This window comes from Entelurus aequoreus, linkage group LG08, assembly GCF_033978785.1.
Source record: "Entelurus aequoreus isolate RoL-2023_Sb linkage group LG08, RoL_Eaeq_v1.1, whole genome shotgun sequence".
NCBI classification, from domain to species: domain Eukaryota; kingdom Metazoa; phylum Chordata; class Actinopteri; order Syngnathiformes; family Syngnathidae; genus Entelurus; species Entelurus aequoreus.
In genome coordinates this window covers 15,987,180-16,011,029 of record NC_084738.1, presented here as the reverse complement: position 1 = coordinate 16,011,029, position 23,850 = coordinate 15,987,180, and the positions used below count along the sequence as shown (strand labels likewise).

At 41.0% G+C, this 23,850-nt stretch overlaps 1 protein-coding gene across 4 annotated transcripts in view; it reads right to left on the bottom strand.

Annotated features, from left to right (window-relative positions):
* Window positions 1–23,850, bottom strand: part of svild (supervillin d) — a 109,481-nt gene that overhangs the window by 8,180 nt on the left and 77,451 nt on the right. For all 4 annotated transcript variants that reach the window (XM_062055681.1, XM_062055680.1, XM_062055682.1 and 1 more), the window contains 15 exons: window positions 21,347–21,801; window positions 20,628–20,763; window positions 11,356–11,503; window positions 10,552–10,635; window positions 10,379–10,465; window positions 10,137–10,314; window positions 9,893–10,065; window positions 7,473–7,628; window positions 7,263–7,399; window positions 7,050–7,197; window positions 6,724–6,869; window positions 6,298–6,473; window positions 5,976–6,111; window positions 1,844–2,144; window positions 1,622–1,776 (listed from right to left, as the gene is read on the bottom strand). In XM_062055681.1, the coding sequence (XP_061911665.1) occupies window positions 1,622–1,776; window positions 1,844–2,144; window positions 5,976–6,111; window positions 6,298–6,473; window positions 6,724–6,869; window positions 7,050–7,197; window positions 7,263–7,399; window positions 7,473–7,628; window positions 9,893–10,065; window positions 10,137–10,314; window positions 10,379–10,465; window positions 10,552–10,635; window positions 11,356–11,503; window positions 20,628–20,763; window positions 21,347–21,801 (2,616 nt within the window). The remainder of the gene's footprint in view (window positions 1–1,621; window positions 1,777–1,843; window positions 2,145–5,975; window positions 6,112–6,297; window positions 6,474–6,723; window positions 6,870–7,049; window positions 7,198–7,262; window positions 7,400–7,472; window positions 7,629–9,892; window positions 10,066–10,136; window positions 10,315–10,378; window positions 10,466–10,551; window positions 10,636–11,355; window positions 11,504–20,627; window positions 20,764–21,346; window positions 21,802–23,850) is intronic.

Genomic DNA, 23,850 nt, shown 5'->3' with positions numbered 1-23,850 from the left:
CTACGCTACTGTATTTTAATGTTGGTCATTATGGTGGTACTTTGAGCCAAGTGTTTGAGAACCACTGCATTAGGACCACCACATCCTTTCATTTTTCTGTATGACAAAACACATTGCATGAAATTACAATGTAGCTTTTGACTTTTGGGCTACTTTGAGCCTATGTATATTTGATAATAAATATGCGGGTTATCATTATGAATCGCTAAGGACTGATGACACTCTAGTCTAGGGGTGCCCAAACTTTTTTGCTTCCAAGAGCCAAAGTGAAAATGTGCCTATGATCTGCAGTTCAAACACAGCATTTTAAAGGTACAGCAGCACCATGAGTAAAGCGTTAAGACCAGGGTGTAGTCCGTAGCTAATTTTTAAACAGCCCGCATCACAATAGCATTTTAATATTAGCCTGCAAGCTTTTTTTCCTTATTTTGCAATTACTTGACATATAATACCTGTTAGCATGCCATTGTTAGTATTTTAGTTTTTTGGTTTTTTTTACACACACCTGAGTCATATTTCAGTACTTACTGCCTGCTAACGTTAGCATGCTACTGTATCATTTTAAACACATTTTTCAGGTATACAAATCAGAGTAATATATTTTAGTACGTGACGCAGGTTACAGTTAGCATTTTAGCTTGCTAACATTAGCAGGCTAACTTGTTTAGCTAATTCAACAGGCAATTAGCAATATTGGTGATTCACGCTTGTGAACTGTAAGCATGTTATTGTTATCATAGTACCTTTTTTAGCTTGTTTTGCTCATATTTTTTTTACTTGACACTATCTGGCCAGCATGCTAAATGTTAGCATTTCTTTGGCACCTCAGCAATCGCACAAAATTTCTCCCAAAATTGCATTCTCTAAATATTTGAAAAGAAAAATGTATACAGTACAGCCCAAAAGTTTGGACACACCTTCTCATTCAATGCATTTTCTTTATTTTCATGACTATTTACATTGTAGATTGTCACTGAAGGCATCAAAACATGTGGAGTTATGTACTTAACAAAAAAAGGTGAAATAACTGAAAACATGCTTTATATTCTAGTTTCTTCAAAATAACCACCCTTTGCTCTGATTACTGCTTTGCACACTCTTGGCATTCTCTCGATGAGCTTCAAGAGGTAGTCACCTGAAATGGTTTTCACTTCACAGGTCTCATAGTTTAGACGCCTTCAGTGACAATCTACAATGTAAATAGTCATGAAAATAAAGAAAACACATGGAAATGAGAAGGTGTGTCCAAACTTTTGGCCTGTACTGTATATTGTACTGGTTTTGAAGATGAAAACTACCAAAATGGCCGCCGCGTGTTCTGATTTCTGGTTTGGTAGCATCTCCGATAGATGGCAGCTTGTTAGCCTCGCGAACGCGCCATCAATGATTGTGTGAGCTTGAAAGAGGTCAGTATGAATATATATTACATTAAGGAAACCACCACTTGGTGGGCCAAACAAAATGACTTGGCGGGCCAAATTTGGCCTCCAGGCCCCACTTTAGGCACCACTGCTCTACTCATTCTACGTTGCATGAGTCAATGTGAATATAATTACGCCATGCCCTGTCCCACGCAATCCAATCCTACAACAGGGTGGTACTGTAGGTGTGTGACACTCACTTGTGAGCCTCTGAAGTTACCCAGCTCTACTGTCTTAAGGGCAGAGGTTCCCTTCTCGCTCACGCTGGACTGCAGGCCCTGCCAGAAGAAGCAAGCTGTCCTTTCCCTCCCTGGAGCACCGGCACTCAGCTCTCCTGGTTTCTGTCGCTTCCCCACTAAAAAGACACATGGTCCTTTAAACTGCATCTTTGCTTATGTTACGCCCTTTTCTGTAGGACTCACCAAGTGTGGTGATGGAGTACTTCCAGCGGATGATGTAAGCATCTCCTTCGTGGAGCTGTCCAAGACTCTCTTCAGGCACCTCCTCTTCACCGTATTCTTTAATGTGCCAGGCGTCAACGGCCACTGTGGCCAACTCCGCTTGCCTGCGGTCTTCGGTCCTCACCACGCCGTGTCCCCGCTGGACGTCTACTCCTTCCAAGACGCTTTTAACTGGCTCCGGTTCGCTGTCCAGCAGCGCTCTGGCTTCGCATGGCTGCAGGTCCAGATCGGGCGACGAGCGAACACTGGAATGGACCGGGCTCTGAGAAGACAAAGAAAAAGCATGGGAATGCAGTATGCAGTGGAACCTACATTTATGAACCCCTCTATATGCAAACTTTTCGATGTACGAACTTTTAGATCGAGCCAAATATGCCTCTGTGACTGCGACGTACGCTTCATTCATTCATTTTCTGTCCCACCTACAGCTGTCTTTTTTCGTCAGCTCCTCCTTTGCGAATTGTAATGTAAGTGGATTTTACTTTTTTAAATGTTTATTATTATAGCAGGAAGCACGGTGGTACAGGGGTTAGTGCGTGTGCCTCACAATAAGAAGGTTCTGTGTTCAATCTCCGGGCTTGGGGTCTTTCTGTGTGAAGTTTGCATGTTCTCCCCGTGACTCCGTGGGTTCCCCCCAGGTTCTCCGGCTTCCTCCCACCTCCAAAGACATGCACCTGGGGATAGGTTGATTGGCAACACTAAATTGGCCCTAGTGTGTGAATGTGAGTGTGAATGTTGTCTGTCTATCTGTGTTGGCCCTGCGATGAGGTGGCGACTTGTCCAGGGTGTACCCTGCCTTCCGCCAGAATGCAGCTGGGATGGGATCCAGCACGCCCTGCGGCCCGAGACGGACAAGCGGTAGAAAATGGATGGATTATTATAGCAATATAGTTGTTAAAGTTAAGGATTTTGGTGGTTTCTGTGTGTGTGCATGTTGGCAGAGCAGCGCTTACAGGACAGTTTAGCTTGTTGTTTTGGCGTGTTAATAAAGATAAAAGTTGATTAATACCACTTGTTATGTTTGTTTGACATACAGTACTGTATAGCGCTTTATATTGTGGTGAAAGTCTTCAAACCTTCATTAAAATAGGGACTTTTGTCGAGACGAGAACCCATTAATTATATTTACAATGTTTCCTATGGAACAATTTGCTTCCCGATACAAACTTTTCGATTTAAATCGAGGTTCCACTGTACTCTCATATCAGTAACTATTTTATTATATTTTACCATTGAGGGAAATTTGACAAACTTATACAGAGGTGTAGGATCCTCAATACTGTTTAAGTTAATTTACATTTTAGGGAAGGTGCTTTATGTTTATTCAACCAAAAGAGGACTACCGTATTTTGCGGAGTATAAGTCGCTCCGGAGTATAAGTCGCATCGGCTGAAAATGCATAATAAAGAAGGAAAAAAACATATATAAGTCGCACTGGAGTATAAGTCGCATTTTTGGGGGAAATTTATTTGATAAAACCCAACACCAAGAACAGACATTTGAAAGGCAATTTAAAATAAATAAAGAATAGTGAACAACAGGCTGAATAAGTGTACGTTATATGAGGCATAAATAACCAACTGAGAACGTGCCTGGTATGTTAACGTAACATATTATGTATGGTAAGAGTCATTCAAATAACTATAACATATAGAACATGCTATACGTTTACCAAACAATCTGTCACTCCTAATCGCTAAATCCCATGAAATCTTATACGTCTAGTCTCTTACGTGAATGAGCTAAATAATATTATTTTATATTTTACGGTAATGTGTTAATAATTTCACACATAAGTCGCTCCTGAGTATAAGTCGCACCCCTGGCCAAACTATTAAAAAAAACTGTGACTTATAGTCTGAAAAATATGGTATTTACTTTATTTGAATATTATGAAAATGTTTCTAGTACATGTTTAAAGTAATTAATAAGGCACACCTTATTTGTAATTATTATGTTTGTGTAAATAACTTGGAGAAACATACTATTTTGTATTGCTTTTTTATAGTGAAGAACACGATAGGACCTGTGTGGTAATAAGATTTTGGACACATTGAGACATTGTGGGTAACGGCAGTCAGGTATGGTGCAATGCAGCCGCACAGTTTTTTGACCTCTCACTCTTTCTTAAATTCCCTCCATGTATTTTTATCTACTTTTTTCTTTCATATTGTTATCAAATTGACATTTTGCAGTGATCGAGTGTACGAGTAAATTCTACACAAAACAACAAGGAGCGTCTTGACTTTTCTTGTTGTTGTTGCTGCAGCGAGCAGGAGGACAAGGAAGTGGAGGAGCGTCAAGCGAAGGCTTCAGTAGGAAACTGTGAACAGTATATATTTACTAGACACTGAAAATGACTCAACACACATCCACTATTGTCTAAATAGTCTAACCTCACAGTGAACTGCCTTAATCCGTATGGAATTCACCAGAGCTGCACAGACTGTTATTAGAATCATCTTCTACCCCACCATGATGACATCACTGATGATCCACTACTGGGTGTGTTTGGGCTCGTTGTCACGTTAAAAACATGTCCCCCCTAAACGAGCGGCAGCACTCATGCAGCTCATGATGTTACCACCGCCATGTTTGACTGTAAGCAAAACTATGATCTTACAAGCCACTTGTGTTGCCAGCTATTTAGAAAAAATGGCTGTGTGCTGACACAAGTTTATACACTGACTACTCTACAGTGCCGTATATTTCTATACTATGGTCCCTTAAGATATACTGTAAGACAAGTGTAGCAATTTTTTTAGAGAGAATGTCCCTTTACACCAGGGGTGCCCAAACGTTCTGTCTGCAGGGGCCTAAGTGAAAATGCGCTTATGGGCCGTGGGCCAAACACAGCAATTTATAGTGTGAAACACAACTAGCCTAAATGTAAATAATAAGGTTTTAATTAGTGCCAATAAGATGGCTAGATAAAGGGCTGCCCCTGGCTAAATTGGGGCCCTAAGCAGAATTTTATATAGAGCCCCCCCCCACCATTTCCCTACAACATTTTTTCACGCTTTTTTATTAGTGAGCTTTATAATATTTAACTCAAAGTTGAATTTCATTGAATGCATGCGCAAACCTAGCTTCTTGTCAGCAGTTTGTTCGCCATGCAAGAAGTATGCATTCATGCAGCGTACCACGGAGGACGATAACGATGTGGAAGGAAATTTGCCATTCATTTCTTATCAGTGATGGAGCAGGAGGGGGCTTGGATACGTTTGGGGTAAAATGTTATATAAAAACACCCAGTCATTTATTGATTGACACATTACGTCACGCAAAATGACGGCCCTACGCACACACTGCAAAAAGTCAGTGTTCAAAAACAAGAAAAATTAGGGGTATTTTATTTGAACTAAGCAAAATTATCTGCCAATAGAACAAGAAAATTCGGCTTGTCAAGACTTTCCAAAACAAGTAAAATTAGCTAACCTCAATGAACCCAAAAATACCTTAAAATAAGAATATTCTCACTAATAACAAGTGCACTTTTCTTGGTAGAAAAAAAAAAGAGACCTTTTTGCTCAATATGTTGAAAAATATTCTTAAATGAAGTAAATGCTAGTGCCATTATCTAGACATAATGATATGCGCTCGGCACAAATTTTTTTTCATGCTTGAAGTAAGAAATAATTACTTTAAAAAAGTAGTTTTATACTTGTGAGTGTTGATGACACAGCTTTGCAACAGTTGATATTGTAGTTTCAAGCATGTTTTACTCAATATAGGTCATCAAATCTCAGCAACAAGCTGTAATATCTTACTGAGATCATTTAGGACCAAAACCCTTAAAACAAGTAAAACACTCTAACATAAAATCTGCTTAGTGAGAAGAATTATCTTATCAGACAGAAAATAAGCAAATATCACCCTTATTTGAGATATTTCATCTTACTTAGATTTCAGTTTTTGCAGTGCACCGCCTGGTCTGCATAAAGAGCGAGGCGGCTATGGATAGAAAGCAACTAGTTAGCTATCAATGATTGTGTGCGCTTAAAAAGGTCGGGATCAATATGTGTTAAATTTAGGAAGCCACCCTTCGGACACCCGTGATTGAGACAAATCGTTTCATTGTTTCATTCTTCACCTTGACTTCCTCCGTTACGGCTGCCTCCTCCTTCTTTCTCTCGGCCCAGTCCAGGAATTTCTCTCTGAACAGGGACGTCTCGTTGTGTTCTGACAGACGACCAAACAGAGTCCAGCTTGGACGGCCCTCTCCTTGCCTGCACACCAATGGAACAATTAGTCTTGCTATGAAACGGTCACAGGCTGTGGTGGCAAGATTACACCACTAGAGGCCGCAGTAACACAATAAATACAAGTAGCAGTTTTGCTGCTAAATACTCATGAGTTGCAGTTTTGCTGCTAGAGCAGCAGTTTTGCTGCTAAGAAGAAGGCACTACACTCACTGTGGTACTTCGTTATTCGTGCAGGAGGCATCAAACGGGTTAACCCTGCAGCTGCTGTAGTCGTAGCTGCCGCTGTAGAGCTGCTTGCCCAATTTCACTGCCACCTTTCTGTCTCCCAAAGACACGTCCTTGCCGTGCCACACGTACACCTCGCTGCCAAAATCAAACACCAAAACCTGGGGGAGAAAAAATAAAACAGTCTCGTGATAATATCTTCAAAGATAAAATCACATATTTTTACCACAACATACTGAACTTTATGCGGGTATTTGTTAGTCTCATATCCTCTGTGGTGGACATTTGTTTTTTGCATAGCACTGACAAAAAAAAACAGACCATCCGTTTTCTACACTGCTTGTTCTCATTTGTTTCACAGATGAGCTGGAGCCTATCCTGGCCCCGACTTTTCCACTTTCACTCATGTACCTCTTTGGAGTCGAGCAAGGAGACACTCGGGATGGAGGCCCAGGCGTCTTCGTCCGGCACCAGCTTGTCTCCCTGGAGTCTGTAGACCCCGCTGGAGTCCAACACTCCGCTCTCATACAGCTCATCCTCCTCTGGCTCTCCTGCTCCTGTAACACACACACACACACACACACACACACACACACACAGAGAAAGTGAGCACATGTGCAGAGCAGCAGGCGGGCTGCTAAGTTAAACAAACCTCAGGTCAGAAATCAACCATGCAGCTTCAATAGAGAAGGAGTAATACCCACAAGACCCATTAATCATCCGTGTACACACTCTACCTCTATACTGGCTCTTTCCTCCAAGCAGACTCCAAAACTCTTTGGCCCATTTGCTGTCTGTGTTGATGCCCTCCTCCAGCACCGTCACCTGAGAGGCTCGGCACCCAAGGTCCCTCTTGGCCTGGACGAATGACGCCATCTCCGATGCCTGATGACGACGCGGTCGAATTAAACACGAGTCAAAATCTCAAATCCTTTTAGCCGTGGTCCTACCTTTGCCTTCTCAATGACGTTGGCGAACTCGCCGCTCCACATGAAGCACTGCTTGGGCGTGATGAGGAGGAAGCAGTCGCCGCTGTTGAGAGATTTGGAGGTGGGCTCCACCAGGCGCACCTGCACGTGCCTCCGACCTTAACGCAATTCATATAAAATTAACACCTGCGTTATTTAAAGGTTTAGCATGTATCCACTGTCGACTCTGACCTTTGATGCGTATGAGCATGAGCTTGTTGAAGGGCAGCGTGCTGTTGTTGGTGACAACATCGGTCGACTTGACGCTACGCAGGTTGACCTTGCGGAAGTTCTCTTTGCTGGCCAGGCCTGCAAGGGCTACGTCAGCCAGGTTGGAGTGTTTGGCCACTGGGAGCAACAGAATGGACGTATTACAGAGATACACTTCAAAGCAGATGTAACGTAAATGCTGGAATGTCTAACACAGGGGTGTCCAAACTTCAGCTCGCTGGCGTCTTCAATTTGACCAGCGAGACGGCACAAAATTGGCCCGGCGTGGCGTTTTCATATAATATACAAATAGTCAGCAGATTTATAGCTGCCATTTTATCGCCATCTGATGGCCAAACAAAAACATAACTCAAGTCAGTGGCCATTAATTGTACATCAATGTGAATGTATGCACAACATTTACTCACAGTATATGACCAATCCAAACAACCTTCCCTAGTCATGGTGCAGAAAGAAAAATTCAACCAGCACAAAAAGTTAAACAAACATGGTCACACATAACACATCCTGCTCATTGAATTCTGTGGATATTAAAAAATCAGTATAAAAAAAATCTAATCTACACCCATTTAAATCCATTACAAGGGATGATAGGAAAAATGCAAAACACTCTCCCCACACTTACTCATGTTTGGCACATTTTAGCTGCTTGATATTTCTGATTGATCAAAAAACTTTAAGGAGGTCGTCACGGAAGTAAACAAGGTAGGGGTCGAATTTTCACATACTCTTAACAACCAATTTTTATATGTATTACATATATATATAATTATATTATTATAATCATCAATATATATACGTATATGTGTGTGTATATATATATATATATATTTTTATATATATATATATACACACACACACACACACACACACACATATACGTATATAAATACATATATTTATACACACACACACACACACACACACACACACACACACACACACACACACACACACACACACACACACACACACACACACACACACACACACACACACACAGTTACTTTGCATGCAGTTGGCTTTCGACCTCTGGCCAAATTTTTTAAGCCCAATGCGGCACCCCCCCAGTCAAAAAGTTTGGACACCCCTGGTCTAACAGTTATTATAGCGGTAAGTAAAAAAACTGCTTAGGCAGCATTAATATGTGAATGTGGAGTGAATAAATGATGGGTTTCAGTTCTCTGTGAAATGCTTTGAGTGTTTGGAAAAGCGCTGTATAAATCTAATACATTATTTTTATTATTATTATTATTAATACCACAACACAATTTTAACATGTAACATGCCTTTTAAAACAACAAATTACTTTTTAGATAGGAAATATTGTTTGATGTAGTACAAAAAACAACAGTAGTTTTATGAAGAAATAATATACTAATAAACATAATAATATCCATCCATTTTCTACCGCTTGTCCCTTTTGGGGTCGCGGGGGGGTTGGGGCCTATCTCAGCTGCATTTAGGCGGTAGGCGGGGTACACCCTGGACAAGTCGCCACCTCATCACAGGGCCAACACAGATAGACAGACAACATTCACACTCACATTCACACACTAGGACCAATTTAGTGTTGCCAATCAACCTATCCCCAGGTGCATGTCTTTGGAGGTGGGAGGAAGCCGGAGTACCCGGAGGGAACCCACGCAGCCACGGGGAGAACATGCAAACTCCACACAGAAAGATCCCGAGCCCAGGATTGATCTCAGGACTACTCAGGACCTTCGTATTGTGAGGCACATGCACTAACCCCTGTACCACCGTGCTGCCCACATAATAATGATAATAAGAATAATAAATGTACTAATATTGTACATCCATCCATCCATCCATCCATCCATCCATCCATCTTCAACCGCTTATCCGGAATCGGGTCGCGGGGACGACAGCTCCAGCAGAGACCCCCAGACTTCCCTCTCCAGAGCAACATTAGCGACTTCCTCTCTGGAAGACTTTCTCTCTACATCACAGATTCTCCTGCATGGTAGGGCAGGTTTTTAATGGTTTGTTTATTTGATTCGGTGAGTGTCGTCCTTCCTACGTTCTCAGTTCCAGGATTGTGTTGATCTCTGGCTGTGGGTAGTTACTACCAGCGGTGGGAATGCTTGTAACTCTAATTAAGCTCACAACCTTAAGCATAACAAAAAGCAGAGAGAACACTCGTATCTCAAAATACTTGTAAGTTAAGTACTACTCTTAAGTTGAGGTACCACTGTATTTTTCTGGTCTGGGGTCGGTTATAGACACAGGCGTTATTTGCTGTTGCAGACCACACACCCGTCCAATATGAGCAATTGATTAGAGCATTTACAAAAGTGCATGGACACACTGCTTGATATTTTTTGCAATCATGGCTTGGTTCTTAATTCATCAACTCTTACTCCTCTCCACTTGGATTCTCTTGGTCTCCACTGAGGCGATGTTGAGCCTCTGTTCGGTGTACACCTGCCGGATGTCGTTGCGTGCAGCCAGTGCTTTCAGAGGGTTCCTGGATCCCTGATTCCTTCTGTTCGGTCTCACCGCTCGCTTGTGCTCAGCTACAGCTGAGGTGAGCCTGAGCAAGAACGTCATTCTTCAGTATTTTTCTGCGTTATTTCCCTGACTGTTTTTTTTACAGGTACCAACCTGGGCGTGTCAGCCTGTATCTGGCTCAGGTCCTCCTCGGTCACGATGATGTCCTGAAGGGCAGAGGATGTGGCCGACTTAAAGAAGTTGCCAAAGGTCTCTTCGTCATCCAACGTCATGACTTCTTTCTCCGTCTCTGCCGTCACTTCAATGGTGGGCGTCTTGTTCTTGCTCACGCCTGAGGTGGACAAACATATGAGGTCAACTTCACTCTGGGGAATTGTCTAAGATCAACCTGATACCTTTGCTGTGAAGTTTGTCCAGGAAAGACTCCAGTTTGTCCAGCCGCTTGTCTCCTTCCACCTTGACAGCAGTTCTACTGGAGATGTCTGTCCACAAGCAGAGCGAGCATTTATTACTTAGTTGGAGTGAAAGGCTTTATACCTCAGTTGGTCAAAGGGGGAGTATTTACTACCTTCCTGTGGCTTCACAGGAGTGGCGTTGGACTTCTTGAGCGGCGTAAGACGGGACTCTTCCTTTCCTGTGTCTGTCACCAGACCTGGTGAAACATTACGACACCAATTAAGCACATAAAGTAGTACCTTGGTTTTAGTAAAATTATTAAACATTGTGTGTAACAAACTAGTCCATTTCCGCAGAATCGAGTGCCCAAACATTATTTTTTTATTGAGTACAGCTGCAAAATAAGCCATAATGGGGCCAGACAAAGTTGCGAGTGCCAGCACGCTGATAAAGAATGTGAGAAACACTATTGAATTCAATAAATAACTTAATGTAACTATTTCCACCCTCTTCACATCGTTGTCTTCTCCAACGATAAATAATAAAAGATAAAAGTGATGCTAAGTGTTCATTTATCTATTTCATTCATGTTCAGATTCATGTATTTTGCAATAATTCTGCATGTAAAATTCTTTGTTTACTATTGAATTCAACAAATAACTTAATGGGGCTATTCCCGTCCTCTTCACTTCGTTGTTTTCTCCAACGAGAGTCATCAATAAAAGGTAAAAGTGATGTTAAGTATTCATCTATTTCATTCATGTTTACATTCATGTATCTTACAATAATTATGCATGTAAAATGATTGTTTTTATTTTTTAACTAGGAAATGTGTTTTGTGGTACTTTATAGAATGAAGTAATTGGATTTACATTATTTCTAATGGCAACATTTGTTTTGGTTTCCATACTTACTGTATTACTGCACATAACATTTTAAGGATCTAACTTTGATTCCAGCCTCAGGCAGACTTTACCTTTTTTGGCCATGCGTCCTGCTACGGTGAACTGACTGGAATCGTTGGCAGCACCTTTGCCTTTATTCTTCCACAGCTCCTCCTTGTCCTTCAGGACCTTCATCCTCTCGGCCAGCGACACCTTGGGCGTCGTATCCATGCCTGATTTCTGTTGACCAAAATTGGGTTACTACTACTAAAATACAGATAAAACATTTGTGTATTTCATAAACAAGTATGACAACATTTGTTGTGTTGCTGCTATGTTGTGTGATACACAAATGACTATGTGGGCACAGAGTGTTACATTTTCCTTTCCACTTTTCCATGCCCTCCAAATCGTTATTTAATAGTCAACAACATGGTGGCTGTGATTACTATGATTGATAATAACATGTGTCATGTTGAGCTTTTAATGCGGCATCTGTAAAGCTGTTGTTAGTCATATAAAATATAATTTATTGTTGTTAAATATCTGTTCCTAATGTCTTTTAAAATAAATATATATATTCCGTTACAGCCAACAAATTCTTGATTCTGATTCTTAAAATCGTATTTTGGCCTACAGCTATAAAAACCTAAAAATGCCTGATTTAATTAACTACACTATGAGAGAATATGATATTTACTGTGTAATGAATGGTACCATCTTCAAGAGCGTATTATGTATTCTGATTTATTAATCTACTTGCTAATCTAGCTGGTTTGTGTCTGTTGTAAGGCAGTCCCAGGTAGACGTCGCACTTATTCTTTTCTTGTTTCACTACTTCACATTCAAGCTCTAGCTTAGCTGTTAGCATGGCTTCTGCTCTCGTCTTGCCTGTGTTTTGTGTCCACTTGAGTTGCACATTTTATAACCGTCCCTATTACTTTATTTCGCATACATAAATAATCGATATATGAACGTTTGTCCATCGATTCGGAATCGCCCACGTCTTAATCGTGACCCATCTAAGAATCGATCATTTCGCCCCTACCCCGAGTTTGCATGCAAAAAAAATATGATGAACTATCAACTTGTTTGTAATTTGCATATACCAGCAGTTATAGTTGCCTGAGGATAGTAATGGTACTGGTATTGAGTTTATTTTGAACATGCTTAACAGAACTACAATTCACAATTCAACATGTCCAAAAAGGAGTAAGACGAAGTACAGCTTATTTAACACTGTTGTACTGTATGTCACTGGCTAAAAATAAAAAATAAAAAATTAACGAAGAATACACGTCTAGCGCAGTGATGTCAAACTCAAGGCCCAGGGGCAAGATCTGGCCTGCCACATCATTTTATGTGGCCCACAAAGGCCTGGAAATAATATGCGTCAATAAAGTACTTTATCTTTTCTTACTAAATGTATTTGTTCTTTCCATTTTAACAGAAAAAAATGCAGGTACCGCATGACATTGCATACCTTTTAAACTTTAATATTATCCAATATAGCACAAAATATATTATCATACTTTCCAAACATTTTATTTTGTTAAAATACTTACATTTCTGCTTGACTTATGGTTTTAGAACACGTTATCCATTAAAATGGCAATAAAAACTATTCTGATTCTGAAATTGTACACTGTAAAAATGACAATACATTTTACTGTAAAATGTGCAATGTTTTTTACAGCATATTACTGTAAATTTAAAAACTCTACCACAGTTTTTTTTTACGGGAAATTCTGTTGACTGAGCTGCCAGTGTTATTACTGTAAGATCTACGGTTGTTATTTTTACTGTGAAGGGTAAAACATTATCATTTTTTTTTTAACAGTAAAAAAATTGGCAGCTCAGTTGCCAGAATAAAATTAAAATGCTAGTAAACATTTTTCATTTACCGTAGTATATTGCAAAAAACACTGCACTTTTTATAGTAAAATTCTGGTGATTGAGTTGCTAGTTTTTTACTGTAAAAAAATACAGATTTTTTTTACAGTGTACGTAAAAAATATATATGATAATCAAATGCATAGGCAAATTCATATATCATTCGTTGTTACATGCGGCCCTCTGAGGGCAGCCATAACTACCATGTGGCCCTCAATGAAAATTGAGCTTGACAACCCATGTTATGTATGTTAAAATGGTGTTTTTGTTTTGTTTTGTTACCAGTCTACGCATGGTCCAATCGTAAGTGCGCAACATGTATAATTTATTGCTATTCTTTTGTTTTTTCGTTGTGTTTTACTTTTGTAGCTGTATGTAGAAACGGTGCCAATGAAGTGGCAGCTGCTTGCACCAGCTCTGTGCTATTTTATGTCCTTTGATGTGTTTCCCTCTTATTTTCATGTGTTTTAACCTTATTTTGGTGCACAAATAATTTCCCCATTGTGGGATAAATCAGGTCTATCCTTTCCTAATTTATTAGTAGTTTAAAAGAGCAGATAAAAAAAATAAAATTAAATAAATGTCTATGTGTTTATAAATGTAATTTATCTGGCCTGATTATGATGACCGTACACCTGTAGTGCACACACAAAAGAAGCAGGTGGAAGGAAAAGAAAAGGACAAAAGGATTTAAAAAAGAATGTTATGATTCCTGCTGAACTGTTGAATAAAATCATACCGTTTTCCAAGAATGCTTTTACAGCATAACGGTATATTCTTACTGATTCCGTGCACGTGTTTGTGTGTGTTACGTAGGGCGTAGTTAACATGCTCAGAGGAGGGAGAGGACAGGATATAAAGCTGTTCCAAAGTTAGCGCCCTCTAGGCAGTGGCGTAACCCCATCAACAATCACTTTAATCCAACCTTTTCTACTTGTCTCAACAATCACTGACAGTCTGTCTACTTCCTGTGTCTGAGGAGATCACTACTACCAGCATCAACAATCTCTCACGCCTACACATACCCCGGTAATTAAAAGCTTGTAAACGTGACATTTTAGCCACGCCTCAATGACTGCAGTTTGAAACATGCTCTTAGCACACACACACACAAAAAACCATTGGGAAAAAATGTTGTGATCTGTCTATTTTCATCCGCCAGATGATTAATTTCCGCTGCCCCATTTGCACATAAATACAACACCATTAAAAGCAAATTAACAATTATTTATGGCCCTCGTGCTGCCTGGGAGCTTTCTTTTGCTAACAAATGATACAGTTCTTCGCCTCTGAATGGACCTTGCCGTCTTTTTAGTGGCTGACACTACTTCATCACCAGCGATTAATTGCAAAAATCAGTGGCGACTTAAAAAAAAATCTGCAAGCTGAGTAACAAAAGACGTTAGAAGTACTAATTAGAAGCATGAAACAAGAGACGGAAAATAATGAAGTCTCGAAACGTTATATTGCAGTACAGTCTGCAATGGAAGTAAGCGACATTAATGGATGACGTTTCTTGGCGTGCATGGCCAGACGAGCTGAGTTAAACATCTACAGATGTCTGCAGATTTTTAAGTAAAAAAAGATGTGTGGCTCGAGCCATGCTGTCAATGTGGCATTAGATCGGCGGCAGATTTCCACCCCCCGAAAATTAAGCCTATCATGTCAATCTGACATTAAATAGATGTAGCCAGCATGTACAAAAAGAGATCTTGTCGGCTTCAAATCCATCATTTGCAGCCTTTATTTGTGCTCAGTGGGAACAGTGAGCGCTTGCTTTAAATTAAACTACGTGAGGCTTCCATCGCCGAACAACACAGCGAGAAGAAAACACACCTAAGTTCGTTATAGCCGCTTTGAGGGAAGGCAGAACATGAACAACATGGTGGCTGCAGCTGCAAGGTCAAAAGTTTAACCTCGGCAGCAGCCAGCGAGTCAAAACATTTTATTTACTGCTGCCGTGATTCTTGCTTACTAATTTCCGACATTGCTTGGATTAAAGAAGCCATTATTCATCCTGCATACAGGTGAAAAACATCCCCAACATACTTTCATGTAAACATTCAAAAATAGCTGCCAGCAAAGGTAAAAGTGGAAACAGACGCGCCAAACATGTTGCAGATGTTGCAAACACTTGACCTCACATCAAAGTGAATCAGTTTTCTACTTTCTGCATAAAAACAATTTTTTTTTTTTTACTTTCAGGTTTATTTACTGTTGTGATAATTCAACAATGTTAAACAATGGCTGTTGTGCAGCTGGATTTTGAACATCAATATTTAAAAACCTGCCCAAGGCACCTTGGCACAATGCAAACTGGGATATGGGACCTGAATGGTTCTCACACACAAAGAAAGACTGGCTCGATCTCTGGAGTCCATCAAAAGGAGAGGGGGGATTCTGCATCGGCTTGACAGGACCCCAGAGAGTTGAGGGGTTGGAGACAAGAAGGTTTTCACAGGAAGCCATCTTTCTCGGTCTGGACTAACAATACAGTGAGGCCTGCCCCCCTCTGAAAAACCACTACCACCACCACATTCGTATGGTTCGCATCACCCTGTTTGCTTGTAACTGATACCCTTTTCTGCGGTTCTATCACAAAGAAGCAAATAAAAAAACACTTGAAGAGTTTAGTTTGGACTCCAAATTGTGTCACTTTTGGGGCTTTTGTTCTTTTTTACTGATAATGCAAACATAAAAGACACCTGTAGACCAGGGGTGTCAAACTCATTTTAGCTCAGGGGCCGCATGGAGGAACATCTGTGCACACGTGGGCCGGACTATTAAAATCATGGCATTATAACAAAAAAATAAAGACAACTTCAGATTGTTTTCTTTGTCTTGCTTTGGCCAAAAATGGAACAAACACATTCTGAAAATATTACAATAAAAATATAGAAAACAATACCGGCAGCGATAAAGTTTAGATCCGTGAAAGAAAGAAGAAAGTGAAGTTTATAACTGAATACATTTACATATGCATAAAAATGTGTTTTCTTTTGTATTATTTTTTCAAATGTATTAAGTAACATTTACGACAACCTTTTTCCAAAACAAAATATAGGATCTGAGATATAACAGGATAATGCATACATTTATCATTTGTTTTCAAAACGGTTACAAAAAAGTGGGACCCCAAAAATTTACTGTGGGACCCCATTTTTATGACTTGATGGGGTCCCTAGGACCCCATTTTGAAAATTCCTAGCGCCAACACTGATGGAGTGTTGATGCGTGCAAAACAGCAGCAGGCGGTTCTAATACTAATCAAATATCATCCCTGGGGCCATAGATAATTTATTGGCGGGCCGGATCTGGCCCGCAGGCCTTGACTTTGACACCCCTGCTGTAGATGGATTGGTTTACTGTATTCCCTCACATTATGGAATCGCCTCCAATAGACACCATGCCTCTGTAAATTGCCCAAATAAACAACGTGTCCTAATGTTTTCCACATGACACCTGTGGAAGACATGCTAGCATACAAACATGCAATAGAGAAACTCAAAGTCTTATGATCGTTAGACAAAGGGTCAAAGGCCAAGTTGCCAAGTCTCAAACACGTTTTTTCTTGATGACGACCATGTTTTTCCAAACAATCTCGCTTAAATTCTACATACATATGCTCATTGGTTTTTGAAAGGTATGTACCAAATTCTGTGGTGGTTCGGGTAAACACCTTAAAGTTACAGTGGGATTCGTTGTGTCGAGTGCCTTGAGCTGTGCGAGAAATTTCAAGTGAATGTGATTTATGATGTCAAGCTTTGGAGTTGACCAAAAATGACACTATGTGGCACACTCACCTGGAGATACTGGGAAACATTTGACAGGCAGAAGTCAAAGAAAGTGAGGGGGGTAGAGTCTGGAGGTAGTAGGGACAGAGGTCACTAGAGGTGTGGGGGTAAACAGGGAGGAAAGGTGGAAAGAAGAAAAGTGGAAATTAACAAAAGGGACAATAGCCAAGGAAAGAGGAAAATTAGCTGAGTGCAAATATATCTGCACTACAATAAAGGGACTTCTATTACTTTTTAAACACACTCTACAACACGGTTCACCCCCTAATGTAGTCATAGTAATGGTAACTTGAGTAGAGAGTTCCAAATACCAAACAATGTTAGCCTAAAACATTCTGGTGTTGGCTTAAACCGAAGACCCTTTCACCTTTTGGCAAGACAACAATCCCGAGCAAACATAAACTAATATCAACTATATTAGAGACCTAAGTGTGGGGAAAGCGAAAGAAGAGTGACACACATGTTGATGTATTTAAATTAGAGATGTCTGATCATGGGATCAGAGCGGGGGCCAATATGTGCTTTTTTTTATAAAATTGTTGTCTCCCAGTGCTTACATGACATGCATGATTGTACTCACGTCAAAGATTCCTTCAAAAGGGATGCACGCTCAGTGAGATACAATCACATTTCCGGACATTTAATCACTTAATGATTAGAAAGCGCTTGAATGAAAAATTATAAAATTTAAAATAAAGTAAATATAATTCAATGTCTTTTTTGAGTTGTCTTGCCAAAACACCGGCTCGAATTTGAGAGCAAGCTGCAAACGCCTCGTCTATCCACAGAGAGAAACCTTTTTTAAGATACTAAACCTCACCACCATGGCGGAAAATAAACTAAGTTTCTTACACGTATTATTATCACTGGAGCACTAAAAGAAAATGAATGGCCAATCGCAGGACACAAATATCTTGTTTACTTTACTTACATGCTATAAACCATTTTCAATTTCCTAATCAATAGTCAAAATGTCAGGACTTGAGATTCATGGCCAAAAACGTTGATTGAGATATCCCTAATTTAAAACAAAAAGTGTTTCCTCTCACCAATAATTACTTTTCTGGTGTAAACCCATTTCCTAACAGGGGTGTGGCTACTTTCTATGTGTTATTTATAGGGCTTTCAAATGATTCCTTTTATTAAATCAGATTAATACAATTTTGGAATTTTAATTAATCATGGTTAATTAGAAGTGATTACTCGCTTGCATAATTAAAATTTTCTAAAGAAAATACCCCAGTATTTGTACACAAATGCAATTTTATTGACAGAGTGTTATCCAAGAACGATTTTAAACGTTTTACTTGAATGCATGTCATTTATTTATTTATAACAGTTTTACCTAAAGTTCTTTCAGGCTGTATTTTGGAGTGAATGCTGCCTAAATGTGAAACACCAAAATATCCATCCATCCATCCATCCATTTTCTACCGCTTGTCCCTTTCAGGGTCACTGAAGCCTATCTCAGCTGCATTCAGGTGGAAGGCGGGGTACACCCTGAACAAGTTGCCACCTCATCGCAGGGCCAACACAGATAGACAGACAACATTCACACTCACATTCACACACTAGGACCAATTTAGTGTTGCCAATCAACCTATCCCCAGGTGCATGTCTTTGGAGGTGGGAGGAAGCCGGAGTACCCGGAGGGAACCCAAGCAGTCACGGGGAGAACATGCAAACTCCACACAGAAAGACCCTGAGCCCAGGGATCGAATCCAGGACTTTCGTATTGTGAGGCACATGCACTAACCCCTGTACCACCGTGCTGCCCACACCAAAATATAAGTTGCTAAATACCTGTGAAAATAGCTAAAAAAAGCTAGCCTGCTAATGTTAGCAAGCTAAAATGCTAACCCTAACCCGTGTCAAGTACTAAAATATATTACTCTGATTTGTATACCTGAAAAATGTGTTTAAAATGCTACAGTAGCATGCTAACGTTAGCATGCATCGAGTACTAAAATATGACTGATGTGTGTGTAAATCTATTAGTTAAATTATTAGCTAAAAAAAAAAAAGAGCTACGATACCAACGCATGCTATTGAGACTTTGATTGAGACTTTTATTAGTAGGTTGCACAGTGAACAGGTATCATACGTCAAGCAATTGCAAAATAAGCAAAAAATCTAGCATGCTAATATTAAAATGCTATTGTGGAGCCGGCTGTTTAAAAATTAGCCCAGGGCTACACTTTGGACACCCCTGGTCTTAATGCTTCACTCATACACTCATGTACCTTTAAAATGCTGTGTTTGGTCCGCGCACCATTGGCACATTTTCACTTTGGCTCTTGGAAGCGAAAGGTTTGGACACCCCTGGTATAGCTGCTCGGGTAAGAGAGCTTGTACAGTTAAAAAATATGTTCATGATTAATGCGATCATTTCACTTGACGGCCCTGGTTATTTATGGTGTTGCAGATAACCAAAAACCCCAAAACATATCTGCTTTAAGGTGAAACTGGAGAGGAATGTCCCCGTTCAGCATGACAATGACTCCAAATTAAAGTATTAGAATGGCCTAAATCTGATTGAAAAGGTGTGAGGTGACATTAGGAAATATCGAACAGGTTCAGAGCACCCCTACCAGATAGGAAGGGTGTGCAAGGAAAGTATCAGCTCAGGCTGTGCAACCCTCTTATGGGTAATTTCTGATTAACAGGGTGTGTTCACTTGTATACTACAAAAAGTCGTGTCATGGTCAGTTCACGGAAATATCTGACACAGGGGAAATGACCAGCCGAGCATTCGTTTTATAGAAAGGTTTATCTTTGAGTGGGGGTGAGGGTGCAGAGACATTGTTTGGACAGGCGGGTCACAGCTAGAATCTAAAACAGAGTCATCCTGAAGCACTATTATTTGGGGCACTATTATACGTTTTGTACTTAATGCTTTGCTAAAATAGCTTGTTTGTTGCCGAAGCCTGTGTGAGGAGCGTATTTGCCATGATAAAGGCCGCACTTTAAATGAAAAAGACACAACATGAAAAAGTAGTCTACAGGCGTAACAGGAAACATCTGGAGCGAGTTGGGGATGCAGCAGCATGTTACATTTCCCCGCTCTCCCATATATCAGCTGAAGGTCCACTCTGGGCCGCGTGCACTTCCACCTCTAAAATAAGGTTTGCCGTCTGAGCGAACTCAACGGCTTGCACGCTTTTGCAAGATATTATTTGACGCAGGAGCCTGTTTGGAGAAGGAATTCAAAAAAAATGTTGAGGGGAGTAGGATGGACAACAAAAACAAGAGAAGAAAGAGTGACTCCAGGGAAAAAAAGCCTGCAGGTGTTTAGCCACGGTGTCGGGTTTTACTTGTACAATGGGAGTTTAGCTAAGACCTGGATTTATGGCATTACTATTTCCAAATGTTGCTGATTCAGCAGGAGGGAAACAATGTGTCCAGATCCTTTCATTTTGCACATAAATTTGGGGGGAATCCTGCTTTTAAGTAAGCCCTAAAAAGCTGATACGGCAAAGTCTTTGCGAGCACAGATTGTATTCCCCCCCCTTGAAAAAAGTCTGAAAAATACCCTTTGTGTTATATTAGAAGGTTGCAAACCAACAAATGGTGCCAAACAACTTCTGATCAAATGAGTCAGATATTTTCTTCTCCACACACACACAATACCGTATTTTCAATGTTCGAGGTGTTTAACCACCAAATAAAAAAATCACCTTTTTCTTCCAGGCGTTCTCAGCATCATGAAGCTGGTTGAAGCGATCGGCTAGCGATGTGTGGACCGCCTCACTAGGCTTAGGCTTCTTTGTCAACTCCTTCTTCTCGCTGTCACCACTGTTGAACTCTGCTAGTCTAAAAATACAAGAGACACAAGTAAATGAAAGCCAACCAAAACGTACAAGTCACTATGAAGCATTAAAAATTACTTTTTTTTGTTTATTTACGTTGATAACTTCTTGAAAATTTAAACATACATCTTTTCTAATATTCCCTTTATTTATGACGTTCTATGGCCTTTTGGTAAGCATGTGGCGTCCTTTTTGGCTCAAGTTTTGGTGACCAATTGTGGTTCCTTGGCCTATGTGACTAGCACATGCTCACTGCTCCCCTCACTTCCCAGGGGGTGACCATGGGGATGGGTCAAATGCAGAGGACACATTTCACCACACCTAGTGTGTGTGTGATGATCGTTGGGACTTTAACTAACAAACACAGCTCATTAGCATTGAAGCTACAGACACACAAAAAGGTGTGTTCCCAGTAGTGCTTACTGAATGTACTTATAAACGGTCTAAATTTCAGCATTAAGGCTACATTTTGTAGTCCAGTGCGCCGCAGCAATGTGGAACTTGTTAAGAAATAGGACAGGACAAAATTGTCCGTTAAATCAGGAAAACATTCTTTGTTAGATATTTGTTGTGTAAAATTCAATGACCTCTGTTTGATAGAGGAACCCTGGCTCCCGTCCAGACTATCTAGCTCCTCGGTGTCTTCAGACACTGTGGAGGTCATCTCCAGGCTCTCGTCCGGCGAAGGACTGTGCATCTCCTCCAAACTCCCGCGGCTGCAGCTGCTACCGCTGCTGCGCTCACTCCGCCGCCTCTGGATGCCGAAGTCCCCTCCGTCCGTGATGTCGTCCAGTAACGACTCGTCGTCGTTGTCGATTTCCTCATTATGGTCCTCCAAGTCTCCCTCATCCTCCTCATTCTCCTCCAACTCCTCATCCTCCTCGCTTTTAGGGCGGCTGAGGATGACGTTGCTTTGTCGGACCGGCGTACAGTCTTGCATAGAGCCTTCGCTTTGGTCGGACTCCACACTAGTGGAGCGGCTTTTCTTCAGGATTCCCTTAATGCCTCGTGGCCCAGAGTCTTGGCACTGGAGTGAAGCGGCCTAGAGAAAAGAAGTCAGTTTGTACAAGCAGCCATTAAACTGATAGTAAACAGAACAAGACACTGCTTCACTGTTAGTGGGTTACCTCAGAGAGGTGGATGGGGTAGGGGGGGGGTGTATGACACATAAAAAGACAGCAGCGTGACAGTAATATGTGGGAACTCGTTGCTCTTTGTCAGTGCATCTTGTTTGCTTTTGAAACGCAATAACCAAAACCACATGTCGCGACAAGTTTGCAAGACAGAAGCCTGCTGCAGACAAACACTCCATTAAATGCAGCTTTTAAACACATTCACATGCATTGTATTCATAGAAAGTAACAACAACATGTGGGTATGTTTGATTTGTTGCAAATGACGGCGCCAGTAGCTCAAAGCACAAGAGACGTCCTACCGCAGGGTGAAAGGTCAGGGGATGGCATACTGAAGCCGGGGTGCGAAAGAAGCAGGTGGTCTTACTAAATAAATACCATCAGTGAATATGTAACTCCTGGTTAAAAGGTCTCATATTTGTCCCACAATAGTATATTAAAAGTGTGTGGGTGCTGGAATTTAGACTGTGCTTTCAGAAAGATCTTCTGGGAACACGTCATTTTGTGTGTCTGTAGCTTTAATGCTTGTGTTTGTGCACACCTGTGACTCCAGGAAGCGCCATCTGTACTTTTTCCACATACATGGCAAAACTGGATTTGTCCACTGTAATAGATGCCATATATTATATTAGGGCATACCGGTACTTGCCAACCTCGAGACCTCCGAATTCGGGAGATGGGGGTGGGGTGTTTGGTGGTAGCGGGGGTGTATATTGTAGCGTCCCGGAAGAGTTAGTGCTGCAAGGGGTTTTGAGTATTTGTTCTGTTTTGTTTATGTTGTGTTACGGTGTGGATGTTCTCCTGAAATGTGTTTGTCATTCTTGTTTGGTGTGGGTTCACAGTGTGGCGCATATTTGTAACAGTGTTAAAGGCCTACTGAAACCCACTACTACCGACCACGCAGTCTGATAGTTTATATATCAATGATGAAATCTTAACATTGCAACACATGCCAATACGGCCGGGTTAGATTAGTAAAGTGCAATTTTAAATTTCCCGTGAAATATCCTGCTGAAAACGTCTCGGTATGATGACATTTGCGCGTGACGTCACGGATTGTAGCGGACATTTTGGGACAGCATTGTGGCCAGCTATTAAGTTGTCTGTTTTCATCGCAAAATTCCACAGTATTCTGGACATCTGTGTTGGTGAATCTTTTGCAATTTGTTTAATGGACAATGGATATAGCAAAGAAGAAAGCTGTAGGTGGGAAGCGGTGTATTAGCGGCCGGCTGCAGCAACACAAACACGTAGCGGCTACGTCGTAGCCGGTGTTTCATTGTTTACATTCCCGAACGATGACAGTCAAGCTTTACCATAGGCCTGTGGAGATGGGACAACAGAGACTCTTACCAGGAGGACTTTGAGTTGGATACGCGCTACTGTGAGTATGCAGCTGCGGCTTCCAAACATTTGATCGCTTGCCCGTATGTGCGTGCCGCTATGTGCATGTCATGTACGTAACTTTGGGGACTTTGGGGAAATATATGTGCTGTGTAAACTTTGCGGCGGTGAACGGTACTTTGGGCTGTGGGATTGAGTGTGTTGTGTGGGTGTTTGATTTGTATTGGCGGGTTATATGGACGGGAGGGGGGAGGTGTTTGTTATGCAGGACTAATTTGTGGCATATTAAATATAAGCCTGGTTGTGTTGTGGCTAATAGAGTATATATATGTCTTGTGTTTATTTACTGTGTTAGTCATTCCCAGATGAATATCAGGTCACACCCGCCTCTCACAGCATCTTCCCTATCTGAATCGCTTCCACTGCCCTCTGGTCCTTCACTCTCACTTTCCTCATCCACAAATATTTCATCCTCACTCAAATTAATGGGGAAATCGTCACTTTCTCGGTCCGAATCACTCTCGCTGCTTGTGGCCATGATTGTAAACAATGTGCAGATGTGAGGAGCTCCACAACCTGTGAGGTCACGCTACTTCCGGTACAGGCAAGGCTTT